This window comes from Beta vulgaris, chromosome 1, assembly GCF_026745355.1.
Source record: "Beta vulgaris subsp. vulgaris cultivar EL10 chromosome 1, EL10.2, whole genome shotgun sequence".
NCBI classification, from domain to species: domain Eukaryota; kingdom Viridiplantae; phylum Streptophyta; class Magnoliopsida; order Caryophyllales; family Amaranthaceae; genus Beta; species Beta vulgaris.
Window position 1 is genome coordinate 4,027,500 of NC_079202.1, and position 20,278 is coordinate 4,047,777.

Here is a 20,278-nt window from a genome sequence, read left to right on the forward strand (position 1 = left end):
GAGTGATACACCTAAATCAAAAGAAGCAAAGGCAATGAGAAACCAATCCGATTTTCGACAAGGTTACCTTGAGTTGTAAAATTTTATAATATTGAATATCTTTTATCTTTTTTTGTGACCCTTCGATTTTGAAATCATGGCTCCGCCGCTGCTATACATGATACCACAACTTTGCCTTCCTAAAACCATGATACTACATCACATAACACATAGATATGTACGTACCTTGTGTAAACAAATTGGTAGGCCACCTTTAATCACCTTAAAAATCGCCTACTGAGTAATCTCCGCCTAAAACAACCAATATAATTCAAAATCAATACTCCAAATAAATTCCAGCAACTTTAAAATACTTCAAATCCCCTTTAAAAATATTTAAAGTTGTTTTTACCATTAAAACTTCAATTACTTATTTTACCTAGTATAGTACTCCCTCTGTTTTTTTATCATTCCTACTTTTCTGTGCGCGTCTTCCAATGCACGGTTTAAAACTTAAATATCTTTCATTATATATTAGTAAAAAATATAACGATTGAATATTAATAAAGTACTAATTGAGACGAATCAAACATGACTATGTTTTTTCTTATAAATTGAGAACATTTGAGAAGATTCTCTCTATGCATGAATAGTGTCAAGATTCCAAGTGAGAAAGATAAAAAAAAACATAGGGAGTACTACTATACTAGTCATCAGAATCCATAAAACTCCATTATTAACAACCTTTCTAAAATTCTAGGACCTTATAAATTATTGAAACTCTCTTCAAACATACTCAAACATACTTAAATTCATAAGTTAAATCAATTTCATAGTTTATAACATGCTACTGTGATTTTCCAATCTTTAACACCCTAAAAATTCATGCTTTGATAATTAAAAACTCAATCTAAATATAATATAATAATCAAATCTGAAATTTTATTCTTTCAATACATAATATATATATTCATAGATTCATCATTAAAACAGTAAATTAAAGTTACTAATCATAATTAGTACTAAAACAAAATATAAAAACATAATCTTTCATTAAAATTTGAGGAAGAGCAAAATAATTAAACCAACAAAATCAAACGGAGCAAAGAAGGAAGAGGCGTCGGCCTAGGCAGCAGCAGCAGCGAAAACAGTTGGCGGTGGTGTGGAGATTTCGGTGTTGTGACGTTTCTTGGCGGAGAACGAATAAAGTGTTTATTGAAGAAGAAGAAAGAAAATTGAAAGAGGAAAAGGAAAACGTGAAAGGAGAGAGAGAAGAATAATGGGCGCCGGTCTTGGGAAGTGTGAGGAGAGAGAAATTTGTGTGGGTAAAATAATTGGGTTCAAGGTATTTATATGCATGTAGGCTTTCCTTTTGGGCTTAGGAAAAGGCAATTGAATTTCAATAGAGTTTTATGATGAATAGGGTTGATGATGTAAAACTCCTAACATCAATAGAAATCATTTTCCTAGTCAACTAAGAATTTGGGTTCCTTAATCCCATTTAAACTTCTTTTCCAAATCCAATTAGTATCTCAAACATTTTTTCAAGCATGCCTTAACAAAAATATTTTAAATTCCTTAAAATAGTTCCTTTGACTTTCAAAATAGTCAACCTGCTTTGAATAAATAAATTATTTTAAACTAAATTATGTTTAAATATAAATATATAAATACTAAAATATATTTATAAAATCCATAAATTTACGGGGGATTACAAGTAAAGCCTGCATCTTGATTTGCCATAGACGTAAATTGTTTCTCCCAGTGAATCTATCGATCTTCACATTCATCCCAGACATCTTTTTCACTCAAATCGAAACCGAAGCTCTTGATACCAATTTTTTATAACGGATGTGAGGAAAAACAGATATTGAATGCAGAAAACAAATAAAGAACACACAGATTTACGTGGTACAACAACGATGTGTTGGCTACATCCATAGGCAGAGAGAGAATAGTTTTATTGATCTTAAGAAATTCCATATTACAAATGTGTATATTACACTAATGACGGCTTAATAGGTTAAAAACATATTATAACTTGAGTCGAAAATCGCGTCTCCGCGTCAAAAAGCCCATCGCTCAATCTGGTCGGGTGGTCAATTTTTCCAGAACCTGATTCGTCTCGGCCCCGAATCGAGCGTTGGTCGCTTGGTCGTGATTTGGTAACTACGCCCGATCGGGCGAGCCCTCTCGAGCCAATCGGGCGCCCTACTTTTACCCCTACCGAGACGATTGGCCTCGCCTAGTTGGACGAACATGCCCGACCTGACCGGATGGGCATGCAACAACTCTTTTTGACGATATTCATGGCACAATTCCTACAAAGGATTTCATTTGATTGAATGAATCTTTGATTAACGCTAAAAATATATATATTTCCTATGCAAAAGCATTTAATATAGTTGTCTTCCCTTATTGATTAAGTTTTTCTATACCAAAGCCGCCAAATTAAATTATATGAATTAAAAGGATAATATCATATGTTCTTCTTATCTAACCCTCGAAGATATTCATTAGCTTTTCCTTTAAAAGTGAACATGCCGTAATTAGATCATTAAGACCAGTTATTCCTAAATATAATACTCTAAAAATAGTAAATGAAAGTTTATCCATTGGGAAAAATGTATGTTATATAGTATTTTGTAGTAGAATGGTGGTATTTGGGTATGCAATATTCAAAAGAATCTAGCAGAACTGCAAAAGGGTGAAATCGTCCCAAAATTAATTAAAATCGCCTCAAAAAAAATTGAAATTACATTTATAACTTTTCTATCTTTTTCCCTAAATCACCCCACCACCAGCCACCTCACCAATTGATGTGATTCTTAATGAAGAATTCACTTAGTTTGGGCTCTTGATGTAGTTTAGTGGATTTGGTTTATGAAAGTTTGTATTTTTTTGTTGTTTTTATTTAATTAGAAATTGGATATGAAGAACTCAGGCGTATTTTCGGCTCACAGTTCAACTAGGATTTTTGGATTCACTCCTGAAACATTGGTGGATTCTCTCCTGAAACTTGAATTAACTCAAAACAATCTAAATTATTCATTATGGCCGAAAATCCCTTATATAGTACAAGATTTTCCTAAACCTACTTGAACTAGTAAAACAAATAAACTTATTTATCTTTATCTTAAGGATCAAGATAAATAATTATCCTAAATTAAACATATCACACGCCTAATATGACTCCTAATTAGACTTTGATAAGGAATTAGACTCCTAAATATAATAAGATTCCTTTATCAACTTAAACACTTAATTAAAATAAAACTGAAATTAAATCCCTAATTTACATAGAATCCTAAGAGAACTAGGATTCTATATAATTACTACCATTTCCATATCAACTCCACAACCATCTCTCTCCTGCCACCACCACCCACCACCAGCCCCCATCCTTTCTAGCAGCCCCCAACCCCTCCAACTCCCCTGTTATAAAATTTTCCTCATTTCATCCTAGTTGTTCTCGTACACACCCTGCCAGAAAATCTCCCTTGTTTTTTGCCACAACCACCGTCTTTTGTCTTCACATTCGGCTTCCTTAGCCAAGTTTTCGTCTATGTTTTGTGTCGAGCACTGCGGTACGCGCAACACTCCCCCTCAACCCCCCCCCCCCCAGAAGCTTCCTTCACCATAAAATTGAAAAAAAATTTGGGACATGGGTGAATGTTCGGCCTATACATTCCACCCATGGCCTGAATATATGGCCTGGATGTTCAGGACATGGGTGGAACTTCTGGCGGGTGGTGGAGGAGATTAGAGAAGATAACATTTAATTTGATAGGAGATGGTGTGAAATTTAAATTAAGAGAGAAGAATATAGTGAGTTTACTTTTTTTACAAGGTGGGTGGTGGAGGAGGTGGTGGGTGGCAGGGGGAGATAGGGGGTGGTAGGGGGAGGCAGGTGGTGGCGGGGAATGACAGGGGTGGTGTTTTATGGGAAAAAAAGAAAAGGTAAAATAGTAAATTAAAAGTGGTTTTAAGACGATTTTAAGTAATTTTGGTGCGATTTTTAACAATTTCCTATTTTGTAGTAGCATGGTGATATTTGACTATCTGGGTATGCAATATTCAAAAGAATCTACAGAATTGCAAAAGGGTGAAACGCAAGAGCCAGATGACAGCATACACAGGGAGAAAGTACGGTTATCACCATGTTAACATGCATGATGCATCATATGGATAGTATTGCCCAATCTCCATATTCTTCCTTATAAAAGTTATCGACATTCCACATATATTTCACCGTAATAATGTCTTTATATATTAGGCCTATGAGCTAGATTGACCAAATTGGCATGTGAATGATAGTTTTAGGGGTGGAGTGGTTGAAACTTGACTCTATATATATAGCATTCTCATGTGATCTTACTCCTATATATATATATATATATATATATATATAGAAGTGAGTTCATATGAGAATGCATACTTATATGAGAAATGAGAATGAATTTTACACGCTATAACTCTAATTTTATATATATATATATAGGGGCAAGATCACATGAGAATGCTCCTTATATGAGAAATGAGAATGAATCTCAACCACACGATTGGTTTAGAGTTACAACACTTATTCATTAGAGTTATATCCCTCTAAAAAATTTTGAATTCAAAAAAAAATTGTTTTTTTTGAATTTTTTTTTTCAAATATTTTGTTTTTGGAGTTACATCACTTTTTCATTAGAATTACATCACTTATTCATAAGAGTTATAGCGTGTAAAATTCATTCTCATTTCTCATATAAGTATGCATTCTCATATGAACTCACTTCTAGGGCAAGATCACATGAGAATGCTCCTTATATGAGAAATGAGAATGAATCTCAACCACACGATTGGTTTAGAGTTACAACACTTATTCATTAGAGTTATATCCCTCTAAAAAATTTTGAATTCAAAAAAAAAAATTGTTTTTTTTGTTTTTTTTTATTTGTTTTTCCAAATATTTTGTTTTTGGAGTTACATCACTTTTTCATTAGAGTTACATCACTTATTCATAAGAGTTATAGCTTGTAAAATTCATTCTCATTTCTCATTTCTCATATAAGTATGCATTTTCATATGAACTCACTTCTATATATATATATATATATATATATAATATATATATATATATATATATATATATATATATATATATATATATATAAACCAACACCCCGAACTCCCATTAATAGAAAAATAGATACCCCTGCAGTATACAAAATAAATTTAGTAGCGGAGTAGAGATGTTCCCCCCCCCCCCCCACACACACATGGATAAAAGTAGGTAAACAAAAGTTAATTCTAATTCCCACATTATGAAAAAAAGTAAAAAGTCTCGGGTCGAAAATAATCCTGTTTGGCCACTGTACATAGCTAACATCAGGAAATGGAATAATCGAGAATCTCAAGTAACTGGTCAAGCTGCTAGAGTAGCTAAAGTGGAGATGCATCCCGTCAGTAAAATAGGTCATATCGAAAGGCCATCGATTTCTAATCTCCAAGTGAAATCAAACAAGTTGATCCATTTATAATCTTCTGCCAGTTGGATTAATGGATCATCCGGTTGGAAATGATAACAAAATGCATAGGTCGTTAGAAGAAGCTCTCAATAGAAATACATATGGTATACCATTTAATAACCTTATTTCCTCTATGAGGAAATAAGAAAATTAAAGAATCCGCAAATATAGGCAATACTACAATGGTTTTTAACCATGGAAAATAATTTGTGGTAAAGACAAGATCCACTTGGGCAAAAAAAAACCCGTACCCCAAAAGAAATCCATTTCTTTTGGGGTACGAGTTTTTGTCGGTAAAAAAAATTTTAATATAATAAATGGATTCAAATGGAATTTTCTGAAACGTATCAATAACCTAGACCCATACTGCACGTTGTTTCATGCCATAAATAAACTCGAATGCTTAAAATCTGTTGGACAAAAAGATTCACATCTCTTACAACCAACACAATCCTCTGTTCTTGGAGCAGAAGCTATTTGTTTAGCCTTACATCCGTTCCAAGGTATCATTTCTAATACATTTGTGGGGCAAGCTCACACACATTGAGTACATCCTATACATGTATCATAAATCTTAACTGAATATGACATTAGATCTATATTTTTTTTAACTTCATTAACTTTCGATCTAGTTCTAATAAAGTAAATGAAATACATATTCAATTACTAGACGAATCAATAATTTCCCAGAATTTTTTGATTCAATCGATTTATGGAGGAGAAATGGAAAAGAGGTCCAAAATATTTTGATTTATTACATTTTTGAAAGTATATCTTAAGTTGCGATATCTAGTAATCTAATTTGAATTGACGAATATTGAAATTTGAATTTTTAGAATATAATTTTCTATAATAAAATAAAAAATACTATACTATTTATTCAAAAAATTCGATTAATTGATACAAATTGATATTCTGTTACGATAAATTGAAGAAACAATAGTCGGTCCAGTAGCTGCTTCATCGACTGCAATGGCTATAACAAAAATTGAGAAAATGTTTCCTTTTAACTGGCGACTATAAAAAAAATCAGTTACAAAATTTAGATTAACTGTATTCAATATAAGTTTAAGACACATAAGAGCCCGAACCAAATTTTGGCTCGCGACTAATCCATAAATCCCGATAGAAAATAAAAAAGCACTCAAAACAAGTACATGCTCGAGTATCATTGACCAACTCCTTAGCAATCTCTATTCATTTCAATATGAACAACAATTAAACCAATTTGATTGACTAGAATGTACTCCCTCCGTTTCCTAAAGATCTTCCCTCTTTCCGTTTAAGTGCGTTTCCAAAAGATCTTCCCTCTTTTACTTTATTCCTTATTTGAAATTTTTTCCCTCTTTTTACCCTCTCATTTCCCTATCATATGGTCCACCATTACATTATTAATTCAATTTTACCCCCTTTCTCTCTCCTACTTTAACCCTTTTTATTTGTTTATATATCTCAACCCCTTTATCTCTCCTACTTTACCAACCCCCGCATCCCACACAAATAGATCTTCCTTGGTATCTGTAGGAATAGTAACAAGGAAGATCTTTAGGAAATGGAGGGAGTAACAAGTTAGAATAGAAGAAATTAAGAGCAAAAAAAACAGTCTAATAAAAAATTGAACTAAAGCTTCTAAACCAATTCAAATAGAATTGAATGAAAATGAATATGATAAAAGAGAATTTTGATTTGGATTACTAATTTTAAAAATGAATTTAACGAGCCACGACAATTGCACCTATTAAAGAAACTAATAGAATTATTAAAATGAGTTCAAATGGAAGAAAAAAATAGGTCGACAAATGAATTCCAATTTGTTGACTAGCATTTATCAAAGATATACAAACAAGAACCATTCCCAGTGAAAAAGCCGAAAAAATGGGATTGGTAAATAATACCACTCCTAGACCTCCTAATATAAGACCCGACCCCAGAAAGACTAGAAGAAAATCATGTATTGGTCCAGGTAAATCCATTATATGGAAAATATCGAGATAAAAAAAAAATTGGAATGTTTCATGATCTTATTGACTTGAACAGGAAAAAGTAAGTACATGCGTTCCTAATTGCTAAACCCTAATGTGTATGACTTAATGTGAATAAAGTAAAATTATTGGACCCATCCCATTCTTTTTTTATCTAAAAGGGTAGTTCGCAACTAAAACTATTATAAACAAATTTTAACTAGTTTTAGTTGCGATTTTCACCAATAAATAGGAATAGTTAATAATCGGAATTTCTAGTTATTGAACAATAATAAAAAGAGCCTTAATAATTGCGAATTGTTTTTCAATCACGGGATTTCTCTTTTGTTAGAGGCGAATTCAAAATTGTTCGAATTGTGTAATCATCTGTTATTGCTATTGGTAAACGGCCCATAGCAATTTGATTATAATTTAATTCGTGACGATCATAAGTGGAAAGCTCATATTCTTCGGTCATTGATAAACAATTTATTGGACAATACTCAACACAATTACCACAAAATATACAAACTCTGAAATTAATGCTATTATTAAGAAACCGTTTTTTTCGAATATCCATTTCCAATTTTCTATCAACAACGGGTACATCTATAGGACATGCATGAACACATACTTCACAAGCAATGCATTTATCAAATTCAAAGTGAATTTGGCGACGAAAACGTTCCGATGTGATCAATTTTTCATAAGGATATTGAATAGTTATAGGTAAACGGTTAGCGTGGGATAGGGTAATCATAAAACCTTGACCAATGTACCTTGTTGCGCGTATTGTTTGTTGACCATAATTGATGAACCCGGTTACCATAGGGAACACATAGTAAATATTAATAAAAAAAATAAGATTTTTTTTTATTTCTCTTGTTTCTGCCAAGTTGTGAGTTAAATTATAGTAAATATCAAATATTCTTTTTTTTTTAGAATTTATAATGAAAGGAGTTGGGAAGAAGTTGTTAATAATAGATTACCTAAAGAAGCAGGTTAAAGAAATTTCCATCCAAGATTTAATAGTTGGTCCATTCTCATTTTAGGTAAAGTCCATCCTGTTGTGATAGAAATGAACAAGAACAAAAAACTTTTAGCTAATGTAATGAAAATACCAATTGCTGTTCCAAAAACTCCACCTACTTGATTTATTTCAAAAAACTAAGAGATGAATATGTATGGAATAGAGAGATTCCAACCACCCAAGTAAAGAACGGTTACAAATAATGAAGAGATTAGTAGATTTAGATAAGACGCAACATAAAATAAACCAAATTAATACATGAATATTCGGTTTGATAACCTGCTACTAATTCTTCTTCTGCTTCTGGTAAATCAAAAGGTAATCTTTCGCATTCTGCTAGAGAAGAAATTATAAAAACAATAAACCATATAGGTTGCCCCCACAAATTCCATCCCCAAAACCCATATTTTGACTGCGCCTCAACTATATCAACTATACTTGAACTGTTAGATAATCATAGTCGATGATAAGATCACTCTTGTCATCGCTATTACAGAACCGTACATGAGATTTTCACCTAATACGACTCCTCAAGAGCCATAAATAAATCTAAAGACTGATTCGATATTCTTTGATCTTGATATGTTTGTAGACTAAATAAAACAAAAATGAATCGAAAAATCCTGAATTAGACCAATGAAATTATGTCTGCTATACTAGATAAAGTGCTTCGGAATTGATCTCATCTTTTACTTTAGCTTTGAAGAATTTTCATTTTTTTTATTGAGTAATAACTTAATCCTTGAATAAAATACGCTTTTTACCAATATCAATAAAAACTTCACCTTATTATTTTTGATTCTGGAAAAGAATTTAACATTTACTCATAATTTATGCCATGACAAAAATCTCATTTCTACTAATATAGATATCGGAAAAAGATCTTTTTTTTTTTTTGCAATTCCATTTCTATATATTTTTACTTCGTTTCTGATAGTCATTCACTCAATCGGTGGATAGGAGCATATTCTGGATCGGAATTTGTGGAATACTGCTTGATCATTTCTACCAATTAAAAGCCTCAATTAGTATTTCTCTTTTGTAAAAATATCTCTTCAGATCACTTACATAATCTCTATTATAAATTCTTTGTGTACTTTGGTGTTCCTAATCATCCACTCATTTTTGTTCAATCTCTATAGTAATTAGGATCGTGTATGGTAATACATATAAAAAAAAGATAGTCAAAACTCCATAGAATTTTTCTTTTCAACCCACTACTTCAAGTTATGAGGACTAATTATCCAATCTTGGGGGAAACAAACGTTGACTCCTTATGTTTATTTTCGTTTAAGCCTTGTACATAGGCAATGAGATTCTCTTTTTTAATTTACTGCAAATTTCGAAGCTGTTTTTTTTCACTCATCTAACTATCTACTTTAGTTTATCAATCCAATCAGTGAATACAAAAAAGGTGCTATTCAATACATTTCATTTTTATTCTTAGAAACCTAAAAAGAAATGAATGGGGTGAGGGTGAAGACCTATGTCTCAACGAATCACACGTAGAGATATTGATAACACACATAGAGTTAATGGTATTTCATAACTAATTGATTGGGTAGCAGCCCGTAGCCCACCTAAAAAGGAATATTTATTATTTGATCCATATCCTGACATAAGAAGTCCAATGGGAGCAATGCTTGAAATAGCGATCCATAAAAAAACACCAATACTGAGATCGGCTAGAACCAAGGTGAGAACTAAAAGGAATCACTAACTAACTTAGTAGAATTAATATGACAGCTATAGAAGGTTCGATACTAAATAAATATGTATCCCCTCTAGATGGAATAAGATTCTCTTTAAAAAGTAGTTTTGTTCCGTCCGCTAGAGCTTGAAGAATTCCCGAAGGACCGACATATTCAGGTCCAATACGTTGTTGTATACTCGCGGATATTTCTCTTTCTAAGCACACAATTACTAGTACACCAATTGTGATTCCAAATACGAGAATCAAAATAGGAAAAAGCACCATATAGTCCCATAAACCTCTTTTAAGGATTCCAATCTGGAAAAAGAATTGATAGCTTATACTTCTGTTGTATTAATTATCATTTCAATGATCACTTCTCCCATAATGATATCTATACTACCTAGTATCCTCATAATAACAACTAATTTTATTTTTTTAACTAATTGAGGAAGAATTTGCAAATTGATAAAACTCGAGGCGCGGATTTTCGATCTCCAAGGAAAAACGCTCTGACCTCCTTTCAAAAATATTCCTAATTCTCCCTTTGGGGCTTCAGCTCTTACATAAAGTTCTTGTTTCGACAATTCAAAAGTTGGAGATGGCTTTTTACTAATGAATCGATATTCAAAATCATTCCATTCAGGATATTTTTTTCGATTAAAGCGTCGGATTTCTAAATTCTCATAGGGACCCCCTGGAATTCCTTCTAGAGCTTGTTGAACAAATTTTATGGATTCGGCCATTTCACCAATTTGTATTAAATAACGAGCTAATGAATCTCCTTCTTTTTGCCATTGGACTTCCCAATCAAATTCGTCGTAACACTCATAATGATCAACTTTACGAAGATCCCATTCTATTTTCGAAGCTCGTACCATTGGCCCTGATAAACCCCAATTTAGTGGTTCTTCTCCACCAATAATGCCTACGTTCTCAACTCGTTCTAAAAAAATAGGATTTTGCGTAATAAGTTTTTGGTATTCAGTAAGCCCTATTAAAAAATAATCACAAAATGTAAACATTTATCTATCCATCCATAAGGTAGATCGGCAGCTACTCCTCCAATACGAAAATAATTATGCATCATTCTCATACCGGTAGCAGCTTCGAATAAATCATATATCAATTCTCTTTCTCTAAAAATATAGAAGAAAGGGGTCTACGCGCCAATATTCGCCATAAAAGGGTTGAGCCATAACAAATGAGAAGCTATACGACTTGATTCCAACATAATTACTCGGATATAACTAGCTCTTTTAGGTACTTGAATATTTCCCAACTGTTCTGGTCCGTTTAAAGTGATTACTTCTGTGAACATAGTAGCTAAATAATCCCAACGTGTCACATAAGGAAGATATTGTATAATTGTTTGATTTTCCGCAATTTTTTCCATACCCATGTGTAAATAACCCACTATTGGTTCACAGTCAATAACATCTTCACCGTCTAAAGTAACGATGAGTCGGAGAACTCCATGCATTGATGGATGGTGAGGGCCCATATTGACTATCATGATGTCCTTTTTGGAAGTTGGTACAGTCATAGATTTTTCCCCGATTCATTCTTTACACGAATTTTTTTTTCCATGAATTGCTGAAAACAAAAAGAAGTTCATCAAAATTCAAGATCTAATAAATCAAATGATTCAAAACGACTCTTCAAATTAACGTGTTTTTAGTTCTCAAATGTCAATTGACTTAGTAAATCTTTATAACGTACTACATTTTTCTTTGATTATTAAGTCAGTAGTCGTAGGCGTTTTCCCAGAATTTTTCGTAGTTCTCTCTAAGATGATAGTCTTTTTTGTGCAATTCCAAATGTGAAGTAAGTCTTCGTATCTTATTGGTAACACAGAATACTTGAAATTCAACAGACCCTCTGTTTTCTTCTTTTTTTTCATCCGAAATAATGGATATGAATGAATTTTTTTTCATAAATTCATAACCTTCATTACCTTTTTTTTTTTACAAAATATGAAATTTTACCAATCAGTAATGATAATGCCAAATCTGGTATACACAACAATGTCACAATACCTTATTGATTCATTTTATCAAAGAAACTTAATATTGAAAATTATGTTGAGTAATTTCTGGATATAATTGATATGTCATCGAATTAGTATCATGTATCGGAATTGAATATACGACAAGACGTGTAGACCTCTGTTTATCTACCAAATAAATAGGAAATCCATAAGACAAATGCATTATAAATGCATTTTTAATTGTGGATACATATGTTTCTTAATATACTAAAACGACTCTCGTTATTAGTATCAAACCAATAACGATTCATACAATCCTGATCTTCTAATCAATAATTGGGCCAAAGAAAGAATATAAATTTTCTAAATGTAATTTTATCTTGATCAAAATCTTTATTTTCATCAAAGAGTTGACTACAGTTTTTTACCCGATATATATTACTACGTTTTTCTTTACATGTTACATTTTGATATTTTTACACTATTCACAAATTTCACTTAGTTCGGTTATATTTTCCAGTTAAATTCATATCTTAACGACAAATCGACAATGACAATGTTGTTAAATGAATGTAATTGGGTAGACTATTTTAAAATGACAATACTCCATTCACTAGGGGGAAAAAAGGAAGGGCTGCGCTGGAAGAGATGTGTTTCCTTTAAAACGCAGCCCTTCTTTTATGAAGGGCTGCGGTTTTAAAGAAAACCGCAGTCCTTTTTAAGAAGGGCTACGATTAACTAGAAAACGCAGCCCTTTTTACTGTAAGAAGGGCTGCGTTTTCTAGTAACCGCAGTCCTTTTTAGTGAAGGGTTGTGGTTAACTACAAAACGCAACCCTTCTTACTGTAAGAAGGGCTGCGGTTTTTGGACAAGCGCAACCCTTCATTATCATTTTTTTTATTCTAATAAATCGCGCACATATTGTACCGTACCCACATTTCTATTTCCCTCCCTTAGACAAATTTTACGAGCAAGAAATCCCCACCACCACCTTCTTTGCGCGAACCCTAACTCCGCCACCACATTGAACCACCACCAATGCGCCACCACCACGCAGCTGCACCACTTTGCGCACCACCTTCTCTTCTTTCCTCCAATACTGCATTTATTGTTGAGCATCACTTCTCTCACTCTCTTTCGCGGTAAAGCCCCTCTCACTCTCTCCTCTTTTACATTTCTCTAATTTTTGTTTAATTTGAAATCAACTTCTATTTTTTGTTGTTAAATGTGCTTGTATTTTCTCACAGAGTGATTGTTTGGGGTGGGTTGGGGTGGGGGTGATGGGCAGGTGGTGAGGGAGGGCTGGCAGGGGTGGGGAGGGCTGGCAGGGGGTGGGGGAGGGCTGATAGGGGGTAGTGGAGGGTTGGGGAGGCTGGACAAGGGGTGGTGGAGGGCTGCTGGCAATGGGTGGGGAGGGTTGCCAGGGGGTAAGGGAGGGCTAGCAGGGGGTAGGGCAGGGCTGGGGATGCTGGGCAAGCGGTGGGGGAGAGCTAGGGATGCTGGGCAGGGGTGGGGGAGGGTTGGCGGGGAGGAGGTAGATTTATTTGTGTTTCTTGATATGAGATTGTATGTAATTTAGCTATGAAATCTACAAGTTGTTTGAATCATCATCATAAGCCTAGATACCCGTTTAAGATTTACTCATTAGGAGTAAGTCTTGAATAGTCCCCGGTTTGGGACTGTTCTTGGACATTTGATCTCACTTAGGTGGTGAATGTGTGTTTTCTTTTCAATTCTGAGGAAATTATTGGCTTATCGTTTCTCTACATTGTTTCTGGTACATATGTAGATAAGCAATTATCTACATTGTTACTTGGAGAACTTAGGAAATGCTGCCGGATTTTCCTTAGAATTGAAAAGTTGGGATATATTCACTAGTGAGATTAGACGTCCAAGGATGGGTTGGGTTGGAGTGATAAGGACCTTTGGCTGCATGCATACAATTGAACATGTCACTATTTTAGCTTGCTCTATACGTGTGTGATTTGAATATGTGAGTGTATGTACTTAAATAATGATTGATGCATTATAATAAATGGTTGTGTTTAATTATTAGAGGTGGTCTTCTTGAATGAGATGGATCTACTTGGATGTATGGTAGTCGTGAATCGATTGAGTTTGTGAAGGGGTCTCGGAATTCTGTAAATGCATTAGAATATCAAACATCCTCTGGAGCAGTCGACTTTTATTGTCCTTGTTGATTGTAGAAATGTGAGCAAGGTTAGTAGTATACATGTGGTTAGGGAGCATGTCTTTCGCGTGGGTTTAGGCCTCAATACCACGTATGGTTTGGCATGGTGAGCAGGGGAGGTATATGGAAGCTCTAGAGTAAGAAGATGATATGTGAAGAAAAAAGGGATGATGAGTTAGGGATGAGAATTTGGATGATGAATTTGGAGATGAGATAGGGATCGGGTAGACGAGATGATACACGAGGTTGAAGATCAGTCGTGTAGACGACCTCGTATTTTTGAGTCTATGTCTAGGCTGCTGAAAAGCCGTTGTATCCAGGTTGTACAAAGTACACCAAACTTTCCGCGGGGGTAACACTGTTCAACATTAAGTCGAACGCTGGTTGGACGGACTCTAGTTTCACATCGTTGTTGGAAGTTTTAGCTGAGATGCTCCCTGATGGAAATGAACTGCCAAAGTCGTACTATTATGCGAAGAACTGATGTGTCCTTTTGGTTTAGAGTACGAGCGGATACATGCTTGTCCTAACGATTGTGTGCTTTATCGTAATGAGTATGAGCATTTACATGCGTGTCCACGTTGTGGATTGTCGAGATACAAGCGTGAAGGCGCTGGAGGTAGTGAAGGACCACCATGTAAGGTGTTGTGGTATCTACCCATAATACCTAGATTTAAGCGCATGTTCTCAATTAAAGGAGATGCGAAGAATTTGAGGTGGCATGCAGATCGTAGGAAGAAAGACGGTCTGCTCAAGCATCCGGCTGATTCGCCTGAGTGGAAAACTATCGACAGGGTGCATAAGTCATTTGGTAATGAGGATAGGAATCTGAGGCTTGGATTATGTACGGATGGCATGAACCCTTTTGGCAATCTCAGCTCGCAGCATAGTACATGGCCAGTAGTTTTAGTGGTTTATAACTTGCCTCCTTGGTTGTGCATGAAACGCAAGTACATGATGTTGTCGCTTCTTATATCGGGGCCCAAACAACCTGGAAATGACATAGATGTATACCTTCAGCCGCTTGTTGAAGATTTACAGAAGATGTGGAACGAAGGAGTGTTAGTATTTGATGCGTATGCTAATGAGATGTTCACTCTGCGTGCCATGCTTTTTTGTACTATGAACGATTATCCAGCTTATGGGAACTTATCTGGGTATAAGACTAAAGGAAAACAACCTTGCCCATTTGTTTAGATGACATGAAATCTACACACCTTAAGGGCTGCAAACATGTGTATATGCGCACACGAAGGCTCCTCAGCCGACCATCCCTATCGGTTTAAGAAGAAGGCATTCGATGGGAGGTTGAAGAAGAAGTTGCTCATAGACCATTAACTGGTACTGAAGTTTATAATCAGGTGAAGGGCATTGAAAATTCTTTGGTAAACCTGCTAGTGAGGTTGATGACCTACAGATTATGGAAAAAAGTCCATTTTTTGGAAACTCCCATATTGGAAAGATCTAAAGGTCAGACATTGTTTGGATGTCATGCACATAGAGAAGAATGTTTGTGAAGCTATTTCGCGACACTTATGAATATATTCGGGAAAAAAAAGATGTTAAGGCGTCACGACTTTACTTGGAAAAAGGGGTTCGACCAGAGTTGTGGGCTCAGAAAAGGGACGGAAGAAGAAGAAAAGGGGAGGAAAGGGTTGATGATGAAACTCAGAAAAGTAAAAAGAGTGGAGGATTCGGAGAAGAATTATTTGCCACCAGCTTGCTACACGATGTCGCGTGCAGAGAAACGGATTTTTTGCGAGTCATTGTATGGCATTAAGGTCCCATGGCTACTCATCGAATATGAAGCGCTTTGTTACCTTAAATGGTGAGTTGAAGTTATCGAGTATGAAATCGCACGATTGTCATGTCATGATGCAAGTATTCTTACCGATTGCAATTCGTGGGATACTTCCAAAGCATGTGAGGCACACCATTACAGAACTGTGTTCATTTTTTCATAATTGCAGCAAAGTCCTAGACCGTCGACCCTCGATTCCTTGCAGCCAGAGTAGTTAAACTCTATGCAAATTTGAGATGTATTCCCCCCCCCGCATTCGTTGACATTATGGTCCATCTCATTGTCCATCTAGTTCGAGAAATTAAGCTGTGTGGTCCAAGGTGCTATCCTTTTAAGAGATATATGGGCACTTTGAAGGATAAAGTTCTGAATCCTGCACAACCAGAAGGTAGTATAATTCAAGGGATTGTGGGTGAAGAGATCAGTACTTTTGTGGCTGAGTATTTTGCTAGTGTTGATCCTGTTGGACTTCCGACATTTGGACACGAGGGCAGACTTGAGGGCAAGGGTACAATTGGTTCAAAATTGATCACACCTTCCGTAGAAAAGCGTAAACAAGCTCACTTATTTGTATTGCATCACGTACCAGATGTCCATCCTTATTTAATGAACATATGGAGGAATTACGTGTTAGCAATCCTGGAAAAGGAGTGAGGGCATTGACGCAAATGCATAACAAGACTTTCATTGATTGGTTTCATAAACGAGTACTCAATGATTTGGATGAAAGTGTTCCTGAAACAGTCAAGTGGTTAGCATTTGGTCCTCGTGAAGTTGTACGCTCTTATGAGGGTTATGATATTAATGGGTATACGTTTTGGACTGAACGTCAAGATCTAAGTCAAGATCGCAACAAAATAGTGGTGTTTCACTTGTGGCGTCGTCTACACAATAGCAAGCTCGAAAGATAAGTCGCCTGTACATGCTGAAAGCAACTATTATGGGCGAATACAAGAAAATGGGAGCTGGACTACTGTACTTTTAATATTTGCCTCTTGTGTTGCAGTGGGTTGACAATAATCGACGTTGTGTAAGAAAGATGATCCTTGCGGTTCACTCTTGTTGACCTTAGTCGTCTACGTGAAACTGAGGAGCCATTTGTAATTGCATCACAAGTAAGCAAGTATTTTTTGTAACTGATCCTGCTGATCATAAGTGGTCAAGTTGTTACCCGCTAAAAGGAGTATCCTCGGTATTGGTGATGTTGATAATGAGGAAGAATATGATGCATTCGAGGACCCCACCCCCCCTTTTTACCTATCCTGAAATTAGTGTGGAAGATGATGTGGATATGTCGTAGAACTGTGTGTGTGTAGATCACACGGACGGGATACATGTACTTGAGGATCCTAAGAAACGGTGGAAGGTCAATAAATCATGAGACATAAACTCAGGTCTGTGTAATTTCTCCAGTTTGTAACTATTGTGTAGATTTTTAGACCTATTTTTGCCTTTTTGCGTCCAAATCTTACTTATCGAGTCATTTAACCCCAAATTCTATTTGAACATGCTTATATGAGGTATAATGTAACACTAGTGGAAAAATGAAGAAGGGTTGCGCTGAAAAAGGCCTGTAGGGCTGCGCTTTTTGACAGCAGCCCTTTCAATAGCAGCCCTTCATTTTTTAAGTAGGGCTGCGCTAGACAAGCGCAGCCCTTCACAAGGAAGGGTTGCGTTTTTTAGGTAAAAGCGCAGCCCTTAAAGCTTAGAAGGGCTGCGCTTTTTAGGTAAAAGCGCAACCCTTCTCAGCTAGAAGGGCTGCGCTTTTACCTAAAAAGCGCAGCCCTTCCTACCAAAAAAAAAAAAAAAAATTTCGACATTTTTTAACTATTAATCTTACATTTTCTGAATTTTAACATTTGCATTAAACTATAAAGTAAACCATCCAAATCCAGAAGAGAAGAAATTATAGATCTACAATGCAACTAAACCCAAAAAAAAAAAAAGAACGAAATGAAAAGGAACAAAAACTAATATACAGAAGAGAAGAAATTATAGATCTGAAAATACAAGAACATTAATCAAAACAAAGATTATACAATTATAGATCTGAAAATACAAGAACTACCTCCAAACATTAACCTAATAATGTTTAAATACATAAAACAAAACCCTAATACATAATTAAGGAAAAAAATACGGAAAAACTTAAAATGCCTATTTGGAGCCTTAAACGAACTCGGATGGCTTAAAAAGCCTAAACGTCACAGCTTAGCGGTGTGTTTGACTCGTTGGCCCGTTCCGCTTCCGAAAAGGTATCACAATAGGCAATCGGACTCCGTCGGCATGATTAGTGCAAATCATTTCAGGGTTTTTGTCGCAACGTTTCTGGGGGTTTTTTAGAGAGAAGAGAGGATGAGAGAGAAGGAGGAAAGGGAGGAGGGACGTGAGAGAAGGAGGAAAAGGGATGAGGGACGTGAGAGAGGAGAGAGAATGAGAGATAATATATTTGACGAAGCCCGCTTAATATTTGAAGCCCACGAACTTTTTTATTTCAAATTTTTTTAGGAAGGGCTGCGCTTTTCTTCAAAAGCGCAGCCCTACATAGCAGAAGGGCTGTGCTTTTACCTAAAAGCGCAGCCCTACTAAGTGAAGGGCTGCGCTTTTCTTCAAAAGCGCAGCCCTTTCTTTTTTTCCCCCTAGTGTAACTATTGTGTAGAGATATAGGCTTGCATTTATTGTTGGTTGGAACGAAAAGGTCATTTTAGGCCTACTTTTACATTTTCGCGTTCAAATCGTACTTATCGAGTCATTTAACCCCAAATTCTCTTTGAACATGCTAATATGAGGTATAATGTAACTATTGTGTAGAGTTATAGGCTTGCATTTGTTCTTGGTTGCATTTCAGAAACGAAAAGGGTATTTCGGGCCTATTTTTGCCTTTTTGCGTCCAAATTGCACTTATCGAGTCATTTAACCCCAAATTCTCTTTGAAAATGCTAATATGAGGTATAATGTAACTATTGTGTAGAGTTATAGGCTTGCATTTGTTGTTGGTTGCATTTCGGAAACAAAAAGGGCATTTCAGGCCTATTTTTGCCTTTTTGCGTCCAAATCGTACTTATCAAGTCATTTAACCCCAAATTCTCTTTGAACATGCTTATATGAGGTATAATGTAACTAGTGTGTAGAGTTATAGGCTTGCATTTGTTGTTGGTTGCATTTCGGAAACGAAAAGGGCATTTCGGGCCTATTTTTGCCTTTTCGCGTCCACACCTCCCCTCCCCTGCTGCACCCCTCCCCTCCCCCATTGCCCTGCTGCATGATAAGAGGTTTTTAATGTGTCGTTAAGGCACTAAGAACCGCTTTCCAAACAATATTTATAATTCCTAACAAGCAATTACTAAGAGAATAGTAAGGGCAAGTCAAGGGTCGATCCACAGGGAAAATGGGATTGATTAAAGTCTATCAAGTCCAGACTACCTAATTGAAAGGTATTTGGGGGTTTGAAAGATGTTTGGTAACAATTAAGACTAACTAACAACTAGAACAAGCAAATATCAAGAGTTTTAATATCAAATAAAAGACACTAGAATTAAGGTTACTAGTATGAATAAGAATAGCCAATGAATGCTAATGCGATTGTGATGTATGGAGATGATTATGCAAGGTTTAGTTTCCCTCTAAATTACTTGAGTCCTCTCTCGAATGGTCCTCAAGAGTAATCACTTAATCAATCAACTAAATCCTCTCTCGAATGGTCTTTAGTTAATTGACTAAGAGATTCAATAAGTTTGGAAAACCCTAATAAAGGATCCCCTTAATTTCTACCCAATATCTTGGCCTAGAAATTAAGTTGATTCTTGGGGATGATAAAAGAGTTCAAAATTCGATTAAAGAACATTTGAAATCAAAATACCAAAGTATAAATGTGATCAATATCCATCCTAAGGTTTCAAAACACCAAGATCAATGCATGAACTTCTCTAAATATCACAATCACATCAACAACACATTTAAAACCCTAATTCATACTTTCACCTTAACCCTAGATTATGAAACTAATCACTAATCATGGAGTTAAAGCAATTAAATAATGAATCTATGACTAATCTAAGGCTAAACATGATTAAGTAATGATTGAACTAATGAAAATCGCAATTAATAAACTAAGAGA

General features: G+C 35.3%; 2 protein-coding genes across 2 annotated transcripts; both read right to left on the reverse strand.

Moving 5' to 3' along the window:
* Positions 1–8,213: 8,213 nt before the first annotated feature.
* On the reverse strand, positions 8,214–10,544 carry LOC125498990 (NAD(P)H-quinone oxidoreductase subunit 1, chloroplastic). Its single transcript, XM_057394888.1, is given in 5 exon segments — positions 8,214–8,739; positions 8,742–8,963; positions 9,992–10,181; positions 10,183–10,460; positions 10,463–10,544. Coding segments are annotated over 5 exon segments (1,110 nt in total). The 3' UTR covers positions 8,214–8,401.
* On the reverse strand, positions 10,545–12,414 carry LOC125498985 (NAD(P)H-quinone oxidoreductase subunit H, chloroplastic; the record flags this gene model as incomplete). The annotated part of the gene is given in 2 exon segments (XM_048647372.2): positions 10,545–11,197; positions 11,200–12,414. Coding segments are annotated over 2 exon segments (1,179 nt in total), but the record flags the coding sequence as incomplete, so codon positions are not given.
* Between the last annotated feature and the right edge of the window lie 7,864 nt (positions 12,415–20,278).